Source organism: Amphiura filiformis, chromosome 18 (genome assembly GCF_039555335.1).
Source record: "Amphiura filiformis chromosome 18, Afil_fr2py, whole genome shotgun sequence".
Classification (NCBI taxonomy): Eukaryota; Metazoa; Echinodermata; class Ophiuroidea; order Amphilepidida; family Amphiuridae; genus Amphiura; species Amphiura filiformis.
The window spans coordinates 20,811,276-20,829,963 of record NC_092645.1 but is presented as its reverse complement, the minus strand read 5'-3'; the positions used below and the strand labels follow the sequence as shown (position 1 = coordinate 20,829,963).

At 37.3% G+C, this 18,688-nt stretch overlaps 1 protein-coding gene across 1 annotated transcript in view; it reads right to left on the bottom strand.

The window, feature by feature from the left end:
• LOC140139022 (uncharacterized) overlaps nucleotides 1–18,688 on the bottom strand; it is a 41,507-nt gene that overhangs the window by 13,225 nt on the left and 9,594 nt on the right. Inside the window, exon 3 of the mRNA XM_072160804.1 lies at nucleotides 5,526–6,563. Within this exon, the coding sequence (XP_072016905.1) occupies nucleotides 5,526–6,563 (1,038 nt within the window). The remainder of the gene's footprint in view (nucleotides 1–5,525; nucleotides 6,564–18,688) is intronic.

Genomic DNA, 18,688 nt, shown 5'->3' with positions numbered 1-18,688 from the left:
AAATATGAATATAATATGAAAATGAGAAAGGGTCAGCCATTTAATTTCTTTTGATATATGTAAGTCCGCGGCTTTTTATATTGTCATCGTTAGATGCAGTCTTTATATTCTATCCATTGTTAAATCGAGTCTTTATATTTTCTCTATCGTTAGATAGTGCATTCCCTGTTACGGGAACTTTTGGTTTATATGCGCAACTGGCTTTCGAAGTAATTGTTTGGGAGGCTCGGTCGGGTAATTACTCTGAGCGAAAAAGTTGACCATAAATCAATAAATATTAGTTGGCTGATTCCAATGAATTTTCTCAAAGCATTGCATGAATAAATTATGCGTTCTTTCTGAATGACTGATAAGTGTCCAAAATTGGTGTGAGGCATTTCTTTATTTCAGTGTCTAGGGATAATGTAGACCACAGGGTGTCAGGAAAATGCTAGCTCAACCAGAAAATATTTGTTTTTATTTTTATAACGCGATCAATATGATCTTAGTCAATTTATGCTAGTTTATTTTTGAAAATGAAGTTTAGGTCAGTTTCTGTATTTTATTTATCAAATGAGTATGAATCAATTTAAACATTGTATAAGAACGAGTAGGATATATGTTTTCAAGAATATTAGGAATTATAAGCATACACCTAACGCTTTATACAATGAAAAGGTGAACAAACCCGGGTATTCGTAGGTAACATGAGCGATTTAACAATATCTATATTGAGTTTAGAGGTTTAAAGTTTGCTATTATGGTAATGAATTAATAAAATGGTAGTTTTAGATCTCTTTCAGATGGTACGTCCAAATGAATAAATGCTATTACCTTAGATCAAATTTTTTTTGATGCTTTTAGCAAGATTTTGACCACTTCATTTTGATATACAAGTAGTTAATCAGCAATTTTACATAATAAATAATTGTTGAATGAATCCGTATATGGGTAATAATAGTGTCCTGGGGTACCGCTTGAAGTTTTTGACAATTAATTTCCATTGGTAGCGACACTTCATTACACATGTCATGTATTATGCTGTATTTGTAAGTAACATTTCAGTATTTGTAGGTAAGAATTAGACTTTTGGTGGATATCCCAATCAAAACTTCATTTTATAAAGCACTTTGAATGTATCATTTTCTTTATGTGCGTTTATTGATACTTTAGACCCTATCATGTATTAATAATGTCGGTTCACAGCGGTTGAAAGAGTATTGAAGTAAGAAACAAAGGCACTAAAGTGACTTTAATTTGCTTAATTGCACACAACTCGCTTAAAACCGTTATTGCAGACTTGTGAAGTCCATCTTGGAGTCAGTTACGTCTTGTGGCCTTTCGTTTGAGGGCAACTACAATTAGCTTTATACCAGGGTCCATCATTATGTTGTCTAGATCATGAGACAATGAGAACAGTAGTTTTTTCCATGGTATTCGTTGGTAACCTTAGCGAAAACGTCAAAAGTTACCTTCGAATAAATAAATTTGGACACAAATTACTCAGACACCAGAAGGTCGGTAAACATTTAAAATGAAGCACACATGACAGTTGACAAATCCAAGTATTTATCCCCTTCTAATCTTCTTTGAATCTGATTTTTCTTTCAAATGAGCAGACCGTCGTCTATTTCAGTACATATTTTTCAACAATTAAGCCGTATTCACTTTTGCATGGTGGGCATGTATGTGAATTCGCAACTTTCATTGACATATGATTTGATAGCAAACATACAGGCCTTCGTTATGTACCAATATGGGCATTGGCATGAATGGCGGTGTTTCACAATACTGTCATGATAAAAATTGTATTCGTAGGTAACATTCGGTTACCGAAATTTACCTACGAATACTTGCTTTTATTGTTGACATCTCAGAAATATTTAAACGCAGGCTATTGAAACTTGGTAGAAATAAAGAGTGCATTACCCTGCACCTAATGCTTAACTATTGTTTACTATTCTCTCACTTTGTGGAAATGACACAGCTTTTAACATGTATTCGGAGGTAATGCATATTTTTTACCAAACCTACCTTTGTGCCATTTAGAATTTCTGGCAGTTAAACACAATAATAAAGATGCCCGAATGCAATGCATTTCAGTATTGGACATATCAAAGCTTGTATCAATTGCGCATTTATTAGTGATTTCCATTTTTAAAGATATATCTAGTGCTATGAAAATTGTATTCGTAGGTAATGTAAAAAAATACCACTCAAAAAATGATCACAAAAAACTCATAATTATGTACAAATATCGTTGAATACACGCCTTTCAGGAAATCAATTTAGATTCAATCCAATGACTTCTTTTCATAACTGATTTAGATGTTTTTAAAAATACTTTAAGAAATATTTTGAAAAAATGGGTAAAAATAGCATCTTTTGGGGTCTCTGTGTCTAAGTTTTTCACAGAAGGGGGTCTTATTATATATGGCTCGAAGCGTATGATCAAGGCGAATAAACACAATACAAAAATAAATGCCAATTGATTAATACTTTTAAGTTATGGCCCTGAACATGCCGTGTACACTTTTCGTTGGATTCGACCTTTAATGTGCTAATCAATGGAAGCGCAGCGCTTGTTCTCTGTTCGCGAACGCTTTGTGTACAAATCAATAGGGTATGCAATGGTGCAAACTGTAAATTTTTTATTGGCATCTTCCTGGGCTTTTTGTATCTGTGTGTCTTTATTTCTTGAACAATTTCAACTAATAAGGTCTTAAATTCGAGCTAAAAATGCAGCTATTGGCTGCTGGTTCCAACTATGATATATCTGTCTATGTTTAGGATATACAGGGATAAACATAACTGCTTATTGTACTCTTCTGAAAAGAATGGTGATCAAATGGTTTCTGTTGCAATTAGTGGTGGATTAAGTCCTGATTTTCCTTAATTTGATTGGCCTATTAAACTACGTCGCTATTCTTATTGTCTTCTTGTTGTTGTTATTGATAACAATGATCTTCCTCCTCCTCATCATCATCATCTTTATCATCATCACCATCATCATCGTAATCATCGTCAACCCCATCGCCATCACATCATCACTACCATCACCATCAATATTATCATCATCATTATCATCATCATTATCGTCATCATCATGTTAACAGTAATAGCATTAAAATGTTATTCCACACCTGAGCCAAGACAGGCATTACTACCAGAATACAGAGAGCAATCAAATCATGAAAATACATGTACTTAGTGCTCGACAGAGAACACAATTTGTTTTTCAGAGTGCAAAAAAGGCTATCCATGCATATCCGGTGGGAAGAACCTTCTCTAAATGGAGGAGGGAGACTATATATGCTACAATCTTTACAAGACCTACGACTCAGCCGTCAACGACTCTCCCATGTCGTCATTCTAACCTTTTCGTTGATCGACAATTCAGCGCCAGACCATAATATACCTTTTGTTTTGGTTTAGGTTTTGGTTTAGGTATAATTGGTAAAATGTCGGTTATATAAATGTCATGTAAACGTTTTATATGAAAACACACTATAACAACATTTTAAAAATGTGATTGTAAAATATTGCTTGCAAACAGTTTGGCGCCAAACGCAATGTTTTTGCAATAAGTTTTCTAAAAAATGTTTTTTGAATGTTACGAAAACGTTTAATACGCTTTATATAACATAATGATACTACTCCATTAAAAGGAGAGAAGTGGTAAAATGCCCTCTAGGTCGATTTACTGATCAATCTAATGATTATTGTTCTTATTGCCTGATTTTATTTTAATTTAATTTAAAAGAGTTTTAGAACTCTTACAAGTGAATAATATACATTTCCCGTATCGATTTTTTTTAATCCCCATTTCGCCCAAATGTTTGCACCATTTTGGAAAAATATAAAATATATAGACCCCCCCCCCAAAAAAAAAACAATTATCATTATTTTCCTTTACAGACCTCACTTTACCTCATTACGACTGTATAGATGAGGGTGTGTACCCCACTATTTTAAAACGCAAGAATTGGAGGACGATATGTCGTTAAAATTTAAGCGGGAATAAATTATTTTTCCCTATATTGATTTTCTTTAACAGCCCTGTTTCTAACCCCGTATATTTTTCCCATATAATAGAAAATTGGTTGCGCTGCAAAGGTTTTAGGTCATGTGTACATTTTGTTACCATGGTAATTGGAATCTATGTAACACTATTTTTATTAGTTTATTTGTTTATTTATTTATTTATTTATTTATTTATTTATTTATTTATTTATTTATTTATTTATTTAAGAGTAGAACTTGTGGCACGAAAGTTGTAGCTCTCAGCTCAGTTGTCTGATGATCGCATTAGCGTGAAACTCAGAGTTACAACTTTTGTTTTAGCTCTGCTTTAAGGGATGGGGTATGACATTAGAGCACATCACACATCAGACATATCAAATCTGATATCAAATAATTTTGATTTTTTTGAAATTCGCAATGTAATACACATTTTATGGCAAATGATTAAAAATTTATATTTTTGATATTTAACAGTACTCGAAGTAAACTTTACAAATCTGATGATTTATACAAAAAGAGCTAGATCGTTGTGCGCCCCAAATGGAATGTGTGCCTGGTTTATGCAGTTACAATAGAGTTTATCCACTTCACTCATGTGTGACTTCTAACAAAAGGCGCTGGTTCCCGTAGTATTCCTCATTAAAACTAATTCAATGCACGACGGAGTTACCTGCATGACTTTAGTGGGTTAGTTTGAAACAGTCATGGTTGCACATGCAGGTACTTCTTTTGAAAGTCCTAAACAAGGTATAGCAGTCGTTGATAGGATATGCAGCTTATAGAACACGGATACCCTCTATAACTAGCTGATGACACATATCCACCACAAAGTTACTAACCCTTGACACTGGCTAATGGAAATACATTAATCATTTCTATGGGTAGTATTTATCTCAAGGTGACCACAAAATGTACTCAAACACATATCACTTGTCATCATGATAGCTGCAAGCGCAGTCTAAACTTGATATTTTCCAGATTTTTACCTGGCGCTTTAAAGTGTATGTAGGTGGGATGAAAAGCCGACGATCAATTGAACATTTTGAAATTTAGTATTGAAGATATGGATTTTTTCCCAAAACGCCAACATAAATTCGGTCTTTGGGGCTGGGGGGGAATCCATATCTTCAATATGAAAGGTCAAAATTTTGAATTGATCGTTGGCTTTTCCTCCCAGCTACATACATGTTAAGAATATATCATTATATTTATAAAATTTACTTCGAGGATTGTTATATATCAAAAATGTGAAAAATATCAAATTTTAATAATTTGTCATAAAATTTGTATTATATCGTGAATTTCAAAAAATGAAAAGTATTTGATATCAGAAAGACTGATCTGATGTGCTTTCATGTCCCACAAAAATACTGTCAAAACGCTCATTCCAGATCCCTTAATGCATAGGGCACTCTGCACGAAGATAGTCGTCTTTCTTCAAGTATTTATTTATTTATTGTTTTTTTTTTTTTTTTTTTTTTATTATTATTTTATTATTATTATTATTTACTTTTTTTGTTTGCTTTTTCCAGAGACGTTTAAAAACATCTCTGTGCTTATTGACCAATAAAGTACAGTAATCCGTAGCATTAGGGGTCAAACTATACGTTGTTCGCGCTACATTCTTCTGCTTAATTTGTTGGGATGCAGTGTTCCCCACGCAGAGGTTATAAAGTGCACTTTGTCTCTTTTTGAAGTACTGTAAATCGCGGCGAAAAGATGGTCCATATGCAGCAATTTTCTTCCACAATGTTTGATTAAAATATTCATAAAGATCTGTATCTGCAAAATTCCGTTTTCTTATCTTGTCTTTCACTTGTTGTGATAGCGACTGTGAGTGAGATGCATTTGTTCTAGCGTTTTGTTTTATGTATAAGATATCATCAAAACTCCAGCACATTAGCTTCCGGAGCAACAGCAAAGATTCGTCAAAATATTCGGTTATAAGCATTAGATCAAATTCACGAGAAAGCTTCTTAATATATAACATCACTGCAGATTTATTCCTAAAACTTTTTACTGGCAATCCTAAATCAAGCATTTGATTATTATTGAGGAATCTACCGCGTTTCGATCCATTGAACCATTTGTTTATCCACGCCTCCGTAGATACATTTCCTTTCTTAGCGTATCCAAAAAACACAAACGCGGATTCGAACTGTTTCACTGGATCGCGTAACACAGTAATATACTTAGTGTCATTTTTCATTACAGTATTAAAAAATGTACGATTGTACTTGAAGTGTATTGTGGACATGTCGAACTGATTTGCATATTTATCATAATCACCTTGCGATACATTTAATGGAGGGAGGATTTTAGTTATATCTACTTTTATGTATCTTATGTGTCCAGTGCCTCGATCATTCGCGTTGAACAGGAAGGAAGAATTGCGGTAATACCCGTACATTTGAGCTATGAGTTGCAAAGTGGTACTCCCTGTCTTATGTGTCTTTATGAAGACCAGTTGATCATGTGGTTTACATTGGTCTCTATGATAATGATGATCAATAGTCCGATTCGTGGAATCCTGGCGTGGTGGTGGAATAAACACTTGATTTCTGAAATGATGAAAACATTTTGTTTAGGATCAATTAAGGGTAATGAACGGCAACTACACGCAGATGTTTAAGATAATCACTATATTATAACATATGAATTAAAAGATACTGTATTTCCAAAATATAACACGAAAACACAGCACTATCACAGAAAACAAAAGAACGGGGGCCGGGAGAATACATGGGGGGTCAGATGGTTTTGGTCAGGCAAAAGGGGGGGGGTCAGATGGCTTTTTAGTTATTGAAAGGGGGGGTCAGATGGTTTTGCACCTCAAAATCCTGGAGCTTCTGGGGCTTCGTCCCCTGGACCCCCAACTGGAACATTGTCCCTGGATCCCTGACCATTAGATTTGCGCTTTGCGTGTCGGCCGACACTTTGGTCCTAGTGCGGACTTAAGTCTGGCCTCGGAGGAATCTGCTTGTTTTTCACCTGCCACAGTGTGAATTCACATAAATTTGCACCAAAACCAGTGGCGGATCCAGGATTTTTGAAGGGGGGGCACAAACTTAGAATCATCGGCGCGGCAGCGGCGTACGTCGCGCTTGCGCGACGCAGGGGGGTGTGTCTGAGGGGGATATGCCCACCTCAGAAGTGAGAACTTTTGCAAAATGAAGACCTAGTTGAAGCCATTTGGTGGACCATTTATAGGTTAATGAACGCGTATTACTTGTTGGGAGAGAAATTAGACAAAATAATGCACGCGCGCTGATGTTGATGCGTCTAATGCACGAGCCCCGAAAGGGGGAGTGCATTAGCCGCATAGAACCAAAAAATAGAACCAAAAAATAGAACCAAATATAAATGCATCAACACGTGATTTTTACTTTTTTTTATAACAAAATTATCACTAAAAATAGTGGAAAATAGAACCAAATATAAATGCATCAACCCGCCCGAAAAATGAATCGATCCTACGCGACGCGAACGCGCACGAAACACTGCGCGTAGTACGCGGAGTGCAATTAGACACAATCAATGCATGGTTTGGATTTTTCTAACGCTTGCTCTGATTGGTTCTCGCTATCGAAGAGTGTATGAATTTGGCACTATTATTGTGTACAATTTTAATTTGAAAAAGCCGAAATTTTGGGAAATGACGGCCCAATTGAAGCCATTTTGTGGACAAGCTTTCACTATTATTGTGTAAATTATTGCTTTAAACATAAAGGGTCGGGTGTCCAAAACAGAAGCGAAAAGGTTAACTTCTTTATGCATACGCAGGGGGTGTCTGAGGGGGATGTGCCCCCTGAGAAGTAATAAACTTTTGCAAAATGAAGACCTATTGAAGCCATTTGGTGGACCATTTTGGCACTATTATTGTGTAAAGTTTTAATTTGAAAAAGCCGAAAATTTGTGAAATGACGGCCCAATTGAAGTCATTCGTCGATGAATGTTTGCTTTAAACATAAACATGAGAAAGGGTCTGGTGTCCAAAGCAGAATAGAAAATGGCAACTTCATTATGCATAGGCAGAGGGGTGTTCCCTCCTGAGAAGTTGGAAACTTGTGTCATTGAAACCATTTGGTGGAAAATTTTAACGCTGTTATTTGAAGTCATTCGTCGACAAATTGTCACTATTGTGTCAATTATTGCTTTAAACATAAAGGGCCTGGTGTCCAAAGCAGAAGTGAAAAATGGTAACTTCTTTATGCATACGCAAGGGGGCTCCGAGAAGTTAGAAAATGTGTGAAAATGAAGGCACAATTCGTCGGCCGCAACACATAGTGGCGTACGTGAAGGACAAAATACGGCTCCGAGCAAAACATTTTTGAAGGATATGCTACTAGTAAAGGAGTCAATACTCCTCCACTGTTATCTCTCAGTGGCCGGATTCCATTTGAAATTGAAGTTTAAGGTTCAAACTATTAAGCTGTATCTTTACTAGTTAACAAGGAAGAACTATTATTGGATAATAGCTAGCTCTAAACCTATACGCCACTATGTGAAACGGAAAATTTGGAAACTCGCTCTACGCCACTATGTGTTGCGACCGACGAATTGAAGCCACTCGTAGGCCTAATTATATTGTTTAAACATGGTGCATGATTTTTACACTTTTATCATTGCTTAAAACTAAAACAAAAAAGGCCCCAAACTCAATTTGCAAAATTTTAAATAGTACACTTGTCCCGGGACTAGTCCCGACTGACACTTCATGCACGGATTGGTGTTGAAGTCAGCATTGAGTCCGTCGTAATACTGATGTTGGTGATAAAATATGACGGGCCCTGCGTATCAGCGTATCATCGGGCCCGCAGTAATTTCATATCTACAATACAAATTGGCTGAAATAAGAGAATTTTGAACTATATTTCATACATACATACTGCCATTTTCGTTATAGAGAATTAGGAATAATCAAGCTGCTGCACAGTAATGCTGTGGTCAGACTCTGTTCTTTTACAATGAAAAGAGACAGCTACACCACCCCACACCGCTCCCCTATACACATCCACTATCAAACCCCACAGTAGGTGTCATTTCCATACCCTAGTTACACTATAAAGACTCCCCCAAACCACCATGACATGACAGTAACTTGAACAGGTAACTCTGAAGGTAAAAACTACATGTATCACATGTCAGCAGTCATGTGGGGGGTATTTGTGGGTGTGTGACACACTACATGTAGGCCTAACTCACAGTTGTGCCCAGGGCCAGGGACTAGAAAAGTGTACACAAAGAGCAATGTATTCAAATACAGTATAGAAAAATATCATCATCATCATCATCATAATCATAATCATAATAATAATAATATTAATTCTAAAACATCTTTTTAAAATTAGACAAATGTTCGGGACAAATGTGCAGTGACTGCCAGTGAGTAGTGAACACACACAAACCGCAGACACTATAGCCTTAGGAGGGGTGTGTACATGTCTATGTGCATGTTTTCGCAACTCATTCATTATACACCAAAGGGGGCAATGTATACTGCACCCTGTACATGTATACGTAGAAGTTGATGCATATTTACAATTTAAGAGACTGAAAATTAATAAATCAGCTTGATAGTTTGATAAATGAAGAAATTAAACTTAATATTTGATATTTTTTATAAATTCTGTATGATTTCATCCAACTCTAAGTTGTCAATCAATTTACAGCCATTTTAGCCTAATTACATAAAACTAATGAATTATATAAATGATTTTGACCCCAAGTTTCCAAACCTGCCACTTGAAAGATTGTTCTTGGTGCAAAACAAGAAATGTCTTTAAAAAAGACAATGCCTCCAAGATACCAGTGGGCACCTTTTGTTATTAGTTAAGGAGATACTTATAATGCTAGCTTTAAGGTAACGCTATTGGATATAGATTTTTGTCTGATTGAAATATGTGAGTCCATTCTCTCCTGATTACAAGACTGAAAATTTTATTTTAATCGGATATTCGGTTACCAAAATATGGCCTGTGAAAATGGCGCGAAACCAAAAAGTTGGCAACAACTTTCTTTTATTTTGTTATGCAATGTTGTCAGGTAGGCCTTATTTTCTAATTATATATGCAAGAATTATAAAAAGTAAAATGTTCAGATCGGCTACAAAATAAGATATAAAACCCATGGATGCCTTTGGCAAATTTCCATTTGCATAATTAATTTAGGCCCTAATCAACTTTTCTAATAAGTGGCCCTAATTAATTTCCCATGTATTCCCATTGGCAGCATAACGGTTTGCCAACTTGTCTTCTACGATAAAGCTGCTGATGAGCGCTGAGGCTACAACCTATAATAATTAAAGACCGAATTAAAAAAGACTAGTTTGCGTCTGACGTCATGACAAAGGCGCGCCGTGATTGGTTGCTGACCTGCGCAGTATGGCATTTTGGTCTGGTTGACAGGACGGCATACGCAAGCTAGTCTTTTTAATTCGGTCTTCAATTATACAACATATGAGCTTGAAAAATTATAATGCATAATTCATTAACTTGATAGACCCGCGCCATTGGCGCCACGTGCTAGGTGTTTCTAGAATCCCTATAGAATAAGACTAATTTTAATGCTAATTTATTGCACATGCTGAGGAAGCGTGATTACCTTTTTGAACATTCGGAAATGGCGATAGGCGAATTTATGTATGGCGCAGAGAGGTGGGGGATATATATTGGGCTCTCGATATTGGGCGGAAATTAGAGTACTTGTCGGAATATAAATTTGTACAATCGGCCTACATGTCGCGCAATGTGCGGGATTTTAGGTGTCAACTTCAAAGCAAACTACCTCCTGCGGAGGCAGACAAATTGTAACTTTAATCACTCAGTCTAATGGATAATATCACTGTGGTTTGTTCAGGACCTGTAGTATTAAAGTATATGTATGTACTAGCTAGAGCACAGGGTGGCAGTTTGAACCAAAAACTGTGTGTACATGCATGTGAGACAAAATAATAATATTGTAAAAAATAAAAAAAAGTTTTGAAGTTAAAATACCCTGTGGGGTTCTACCTACAGTAGCGTAGCCAGAAGGGGGGTGCAGAATGCCCCCATCATGACAAAAAATGATAGAAAAAAGTGTCCCTCTGACCAAAAATGAAAGAGATAATCAGAAGGGCAAAGGAAAAGAAAATTCAGCCCAATCATGGGCCAAAATAGTGTAAAATACAAAATTCTTGCGTGCTATTCGCGCACATTATAAAGATAAAACCATTTCTAACCTGATAATGGCCGAAAATAGTGTAAAATACCAAATTTTCTGCGCGCTACGTGCGCACATCGTAAAGCCTGTTTTGAAGCTCGAAGACATACAGTGTGTAAGTATTGTATGATGCAACTGTAATTTTTTTGTCTATGCCCCCCCCCCCGATTTTTTTTATTTTGCCCTCCCCTGACCAAAAAAGTTGGCTACGCCCCTGTCTACCTGGTTGAAGGTACTTGGTACTTGGTAGTGCTTCCTCCTGAATACTCCATAGAAGAGTTTTAACTGAAGGTATATGAGGATGTGCCATGATTTTGGGGTCCTTTTCAGTGATAATGGTATATTGATGGGTGCATGGCTATTCAGTAGAGACCAATATTTGGGGAAAAGTGCAAGGTAAATTTAGGTGCTTTTTGTGAAAAATTGATAGCCGGATAGCAAAACAGCAAGAAGTAAAGCATAATTTTTCAGCCTGGTATGTGGCAGTGACGTAATGCGTTGAGACAGCTGATCCGACATGCGCAATTACATGACTTTGTGTGCATACGGCAGCATTTTTAAGCGTCCACTAGCTACTGTGCCTAATGAAATGCACACTGAAATCACTGCTACATGGTGAAAAATGGTACAGAGAAAGTCAGCATTAAACCAAAATTACAAAGACCCCACTACTCCACAGCAATACCCTTTCTTTTTTGGTTGGGGGGGGGGGTCATATGATTTTCATGTAGCTCGGAGGGGGGTCATATGGTTTTTATTATCGAAGAAGGGGGGTCATATAGTTTTCGGCAGTGACTTTCTGTCTGCTCCCGCCCCCCTCCCCCCCGTAGAAATAATGAACGGTCTCATAAAACGAAAAACCTTCAATTTTTTTTTTTTTTTTTTGCTAAGAATAGGACAGTAACGGTACGTTCACACATGTTTTTTGGTTACCCAATTCATATGTGGTATTTTTTTATTTTGGGTCAAATGTCATTAAGGGGTCACTTCCGGTCTGAGACGAAAAACCTTCAAAATGCCCTTCTGCCACAAGTATGTGGGCGTTTTATATATTTTGGGGTCAAAGGTCATTAGGGGTCACAACATGGCTGTGTTCGTGGGTTAGACCACAGCTAAGTCTAGTTCTTTCTTTCTTCTTCTGTCAACATTATAATCAGCCATCGTAGCCACATGCTTTCAGCCATGTTGATCATAGTAGAACCCCTGAGTGGTGCCACAAATGTCACATTGTCATTTCCGGTCAGTGGCCAAAAACGTGATTTTCACTAAAAATGCTTCTCCTTCCACATATTACATAGCACCTATGATCAGTGTCTAAAAGTTCTTCACATAATTGGGATCAAAGGTCATTAATGGGTCACTTCCGGTCAAAAACCAAAACTTTGTTCAACATTTTTTATTAGCAAGAAAAAACATAGCAGAGTTACACACACACATGAATTGTTATTACATACTAAATATGGTATTTTTTCATTTGAGCTCAAAGGTCATTAAGGGGCCACTTCCGGTTAGAAACAAAAAAATTAGATTTTCATTAAAAATGCTTCTTCTTCCACATATTACATAGCACTGTGACGTCACTTGCACACATGCATCATCTATGGCCAGTGTCTAAAAGTTCTTCACAGAATGGGGATCAAAGGTCATTAAGGGTCACTTCCGGTCAAAAATCAAAAATGTTCAACATTTTTTATTAGCCAGAAAAAACATAGCAGAGTCATGTTCACACATGACTTGTTATTACATAAAATAATAAATAAATTTTGGATTTATAAAGCGCCTTTCTCCAGATCTTAGAGGACTCAAAGCGCTGTAATTTCGCTGCAATGGTGAATCATCACAATCAGATCGCACCAACTAGGTTGCTGCCGAACGGCGCACACCTATCCGCATTTAGATTGTAACATCCACCAATTATCTGTGCAGCTCCCCAAATTCCATTGGGTGAAGGAAGTTTTTGATAACCAAACAACTAATCACCGATTTTTGCGATACAGGAGGAAACAGGAGATCCCGGAGAAAACCTGCGAGAGCGAGCATGGAATCGGGATAAACCAAGTGCACATGAGTCCTTGGGCCGCGCCGGGGCTTGAGCCAGGGACCTCAGTGGTGCAAAGCGAGGGAACTACCGCTGCGCTAACTCGCCCTCCCATACATAGTAAATATATGATATTTTTTATTTGAGGTCAAAGGTCATTAAGGGGCCACTTCCGGTATAAAACAAAATCCCTACAAACATTGTTATTAGCTAAGGAAAACACAGGATAGTAACGGTATGTTCACACAAGAATTGTGGTTACCCAGTTTATGTAATATTTTTGCGGGGTCAAAGGTAATTAAGGAATCACTTCCGGTTTTCAACAAAATACGTGGTGGCAGTCAGTGCTAGCGGTCGCAGGTAACCGCAACAGATCGTATATCTAGTTACACTGTGTTTTTTTTCTTACAGGATCTTCTTTTACACAGCCGTGGCGTTAGTCACGGCTGTGTCTTTTTTCTTACAGGATCTTCTTAGTCTAGCCGAGCGGCGGCTAGACTCCTGTTTCTCAGCGATTTCTTTCTTCTTCTTCTTTACACAGCCGTCACGGCTGTGTCTTTTTTCTTACAGGTTCTTTCTTCTTTCTTTCTTCTTTCTTCTTCTTCTTTCTGCCGACCACTACATTTGCTCTAGCACTTACATGCTTACACCGATTTTGACCTAACTTGGTCACAACCATCATTGACCATGCCCCTACATGTCATATGAAACCCGTGGGGTCAAAGGTCACGCAGGGGGTCAAAAACGTGATTTCAACTCAAAATGCTTCTTCTCTCACAGATTACGTAGGACAGTGACACCACTTGCACACATACATTGTTATTATCCAGTGTCTATGGGGTCCTCACAGATTTGGGGTCAAAGGTCATAAAGGGATCACTTCCGGTATAAAACGAAAAACCGTCAAAAATGTTTTATTTGCTAAGAAAAACATAGGAGAGTAACGGTATGTTCACACATAAATTATAGTTACCCTTTGTATATGTGGTAATTTTTTATTTAGGGTCAAAGGTCATTAAGGGGCCACTTCCGGTATAAAACGAAATACCTTTAAAATGCTTCTTCTCCCACAAATTACGTAGGACAGTGACACCACTTGCACACATGCATTGTTATTACCCAGTGTCTATGGGGTCCTCACAGATTTGGGGTCAAAGGTCATTAAGGGGTCACTTCCAAAATTTCTTATTTGCTTAGAAAAACATAGGACAGTAACGGTATGTTCACACATGAATTGTGGTTACCCAATTCATATGTGGTATTTTTTGTTTATTTCGGGTTAAAGGTCATTATGGGGTCACTTGCGGCCTGAGACGAAAAACCTTCAAAATGCCCCTTCTGCCACAAATAACATAGCAAAGTGATGCCACGTGCACCCATGCATTGACATTAGCCAATGTCTAAGGGGTTTTCATATATTTTGGGGTCAAAGGTCATTGGGGGTTACAACACGGCTGTGTTCGTGGTCTTAGACCACAGCTAAGTCTAGTTCTTCTTTCTTTTTTCTTCTTTTTTCTGCCGACCACTATATTTGCAAGTTCATTAAGGGGTCACTTCCGGTATAAAACGAAAAAACTTCAAAAATTTTATTTGCTAAGAAAAACATAGGACAGTAACGGTATGTTCACACATAAATTGTAGTTACCCTGTGTATATGTGTTTTTTTTTATTTAGGGTCAAAGGTCATTAAGGGGCCACTTCCGGTATAAAACGAAATACCTTTAAAATGCTTCTTCTCCCACAAATTACGTGGGACAGTGACACCACTTGCACACATGCGTTGTTATTACCCAGTGTCTATGGGGTGCTCACAGATTTGGGGTTAATGGTGTTTTTTTACATTGAGGTCAAAGGTCATTAAGTTTTAAAATCATAAATTTAAAAAAAATCAAAATCCATGTATAAGTTCCGATTAAGCTGAAATTCACCAGGAATATTCCTTATGACATCCTAAGCACTATGTAATATTTTTGCGGGGTCAAAGGTAATTAAGGGATCACTTCCGGTTCTCACAGATTCATTTGTCACTGCTGGCTGTGCATGCTCTCGGTCGCAGGCGAACGCAATCATTAGTCTAGCCGAGCGGCGGCTAGACTCCTGTTTCTGGGCGATTTCTTTCTTCTTCTTCTTCTGTCAACATTTAACATAATTTGCTCTAGCTCCTTTATTATTTGACCGATTATGACCAAACTTGGGCACAAGCTCCACTACCCCAGCCTTTACATTTGACATGACCCATTTGGGGTCAAACGTCATGCATGAGTAATGTTGGCTAAAAATGTGATTTTTACCAAAAATGCTTCTTCTCCTACAGATTACATGGTACAGTAATGAGATTTATACATTGACCTATTTGGTCCTCACAGATTTGGGGTCAAAGGTCATTAAGGGGGTATTTCCGGCACATAACCAAATACCTTCAAAATGCTTCTTTTCCTACAGATTCTATGGTACAGAGATGCGACTGACACATATGCATTGACATTAGTTGGTGTCTATGGGGTCCTCACAGATTTTAAGTTCAAGGTCAAAAAAAAAACAAAAATGGTTGATTACTGAAAATCACTTTAAAATTCAATATTTTCTGCATATTACGTGCTGTGATCATCAGAATAATGCCAAAAGGGCTCTAGCATTATGTTCATATACGATTGTAATCAGATTTGGCTTAAACATGGAGGAGGGGTCTGTTTTGGGGTCAAAAGGGGTAACATTCTAAAGTTTGTCCAATTTAAATGAAAATTGATATGATTCAAAATATATTGGAGGTCATTTCAAGGTCACCAGAGGTCAACGAAAGGTCAAAAGGGGTCAAATTCTAATATTTGTCCAATTTAGATGAAAATTAGTATATGTGATCTTGATATGATTCAAATTATATTGGAGGTCATTTCAAGGTCACCAGAAGTCAACTAAAGGTCAAAAGGGGTCAAATTACAAAGTTTATTCAATTTGAATGAAAATTAGTATATGTTATGTGGATATGATGCAAAATGTGGTGAAGGTCATTTCAAGGTCATCAGATGTCATTTCAAGGTCACGGCTAGACTTCGCAGCCTTACTAAGGATGCAATATATCTAGTTCTTTCTTTCTGTCAACATTTAACATAATTTGCTCTAGCTCCTTCATTATTTGACCGATTATGACCAAACTTGGGCACAAGCTCCACTAGCCCAGCCTTTACATATGACATGACCCATTTGGGGTCAAACGTCACGCCTGAGTAATTTTGGCTAAAAATGTGATTTTTACCAAAAATGCTTCTTCTCCTACAGATTACGTGGTACAGTAATGAGATTTATACATTGACATTGGCTATAGCCGGGGCCTATGGGGTCATCAAAGATTTGGGGTCAAAGGTCATTAAGTGGGTATTTCCGGTACATAACCAAATAACTTCAAAATGCTTCTTTTCCTACAGATTATATGGTACGGAGATGCGACTGACACATATTCATTGACATTAGCTGGTGTCTATGGGGTCCTCACAGATTTTGAGTTCAAGGTCATACAGAGGGCAAAAATGGTTGATTACTGAAAATCACTTTAAAATTCAATATTTTCTGCATATTAAGTGTCGTGATCATAAGAATAATGCCAAAAGGGCTCTAGCATTATGTTCATATACGATTGTAATCAGATTTGGCTTTAACATGGAGGAGGGGGCTGTTTTGGGGTCAAAAGGGGTAACATTCTAAAGTTTGTCCAATTTAAATGAAAATTAGTATATGTGATCTTGATATAATTCAAAATATTGTGGAGGTCATTTCAAGGTCATCAGAGGTGGACCAAAGGTCAAAAGGGGTCTATGGGGTCCTCACAGATTTTGAGTTCAAGGTCATACAGGGGCAAAATGGTTGATTACTGAAAATCATTTTAAAATTCAATATTTTCGGCATATTAAGTGCTGTGATCATAAGAATAATACCAAAAGGGCTCTAGCATTATGTACATATACGATTGTAATAAGATTTGGCTTAAACAACGAGGAGGGGTCTGTTTTGGGGTCAAAAAGGGTAAAATTCTAAAGTTTGTCCAATTTAAATGAAAATTAGTATATGTGATCTTGATATGATTCAAAATATAGTGGAGGTCATTTCAAGGTCACCAGAGGTCAACCAAAGGTCAAAAGGGGTCTAATTCTAAAGATTGTCCAATTTAAATGAAAATTAGTATATGTGATCTTGATATGATTCAAAATATAATGGAGGTTATTTTAAGGTCACCAGAGGTCAACCAGGTCAAAAGTGCTCAAATTGCAAAGTTTGTTTAATTTGAATGAAAATTAGTATATGTCATGTGGATATGATGCAACACGTGGTGATGGTTTTTAAGGTCATCAGAGGTCATTTCAAGGTCACGGCTAGACTTCCCAGCCTTTTAAGGATGCAATATATCTAGTTTCTTCTTTCTGCCGACCACTACATTTGCTCTAGCACTTACATGCTTACACCGATTTTGACCTAACTTGGTCACAACTATCATTGACCATGCCCCTACATGTCATATGAAACTCGTGGGGTCAAAGGTCACGCATGGGTCATAGGGGTCAAAAACGTGATTTCAACTCAAAATGCTTCTTCTCTCACAGATTACTTTCAAAAAATTTATTTGCTAAGAAAAACATAGGACAGTAACGGTATGTTCACACATAAATTGTAGTTACCTTGTGTATATGTGGTATTTTTTATTCAGGGTCAAAGGTCATTAAGAGTCCACTTCCGGTATAAAACGAAATACCTTTAAAATCTTCTCCCACAAATTACGTGGGACAGTGACACCAATTGCACACATGCGTTGTTATTACCCAGTGTCTATGGGGTGCTCACAGATTTGGGGTCAATGGTAATTAAGGGGTCATTTCCGGTATAAAACTAAAAACCTTCAAAAAATTTTATTTGCTAAGAAAAACATGGGACAGTAACGGTATATTCACACATGAATTGTGGTTACCCAATTCATATGTGGTATTGTTTTATTTGGGGTCAAAGGTCATTAAGGGGTCACTTCTGGAGACGAAAAACCTTCAAAATACCCCTTCTGCCACAAATAACATAGCAAAGTTGTGCCACGTGCACCCATACATTGACATTAGCCAATGTGTCAACGTGTCTATGGGGTTATCGCAGATTTGGGGTCAAAGGTCATTAAGGGGTCACTTCCGGTATAAAACGAAAAACCTTCAAAATTTCTTATTTGCTGAGAAAAACATAGGACAGTAACGGTATGTTCACACACCAATTCATATATGGTATTTTTTTATTTGGGGACAAATGTCATTAAGGGGTCACTTCCGGTCTGAGACGAAAAACCGTCAAAATGCCCCTTCTGCCACAAGTAACATAGCAAAGTGGTGCAACGTGCACCCATGCATTAGCCAATGTCCTTTTGGGGGTCAAAGGTCATTAGGGGTCACAACACGGCTGTGTTCGTGGGTTAGACCACAG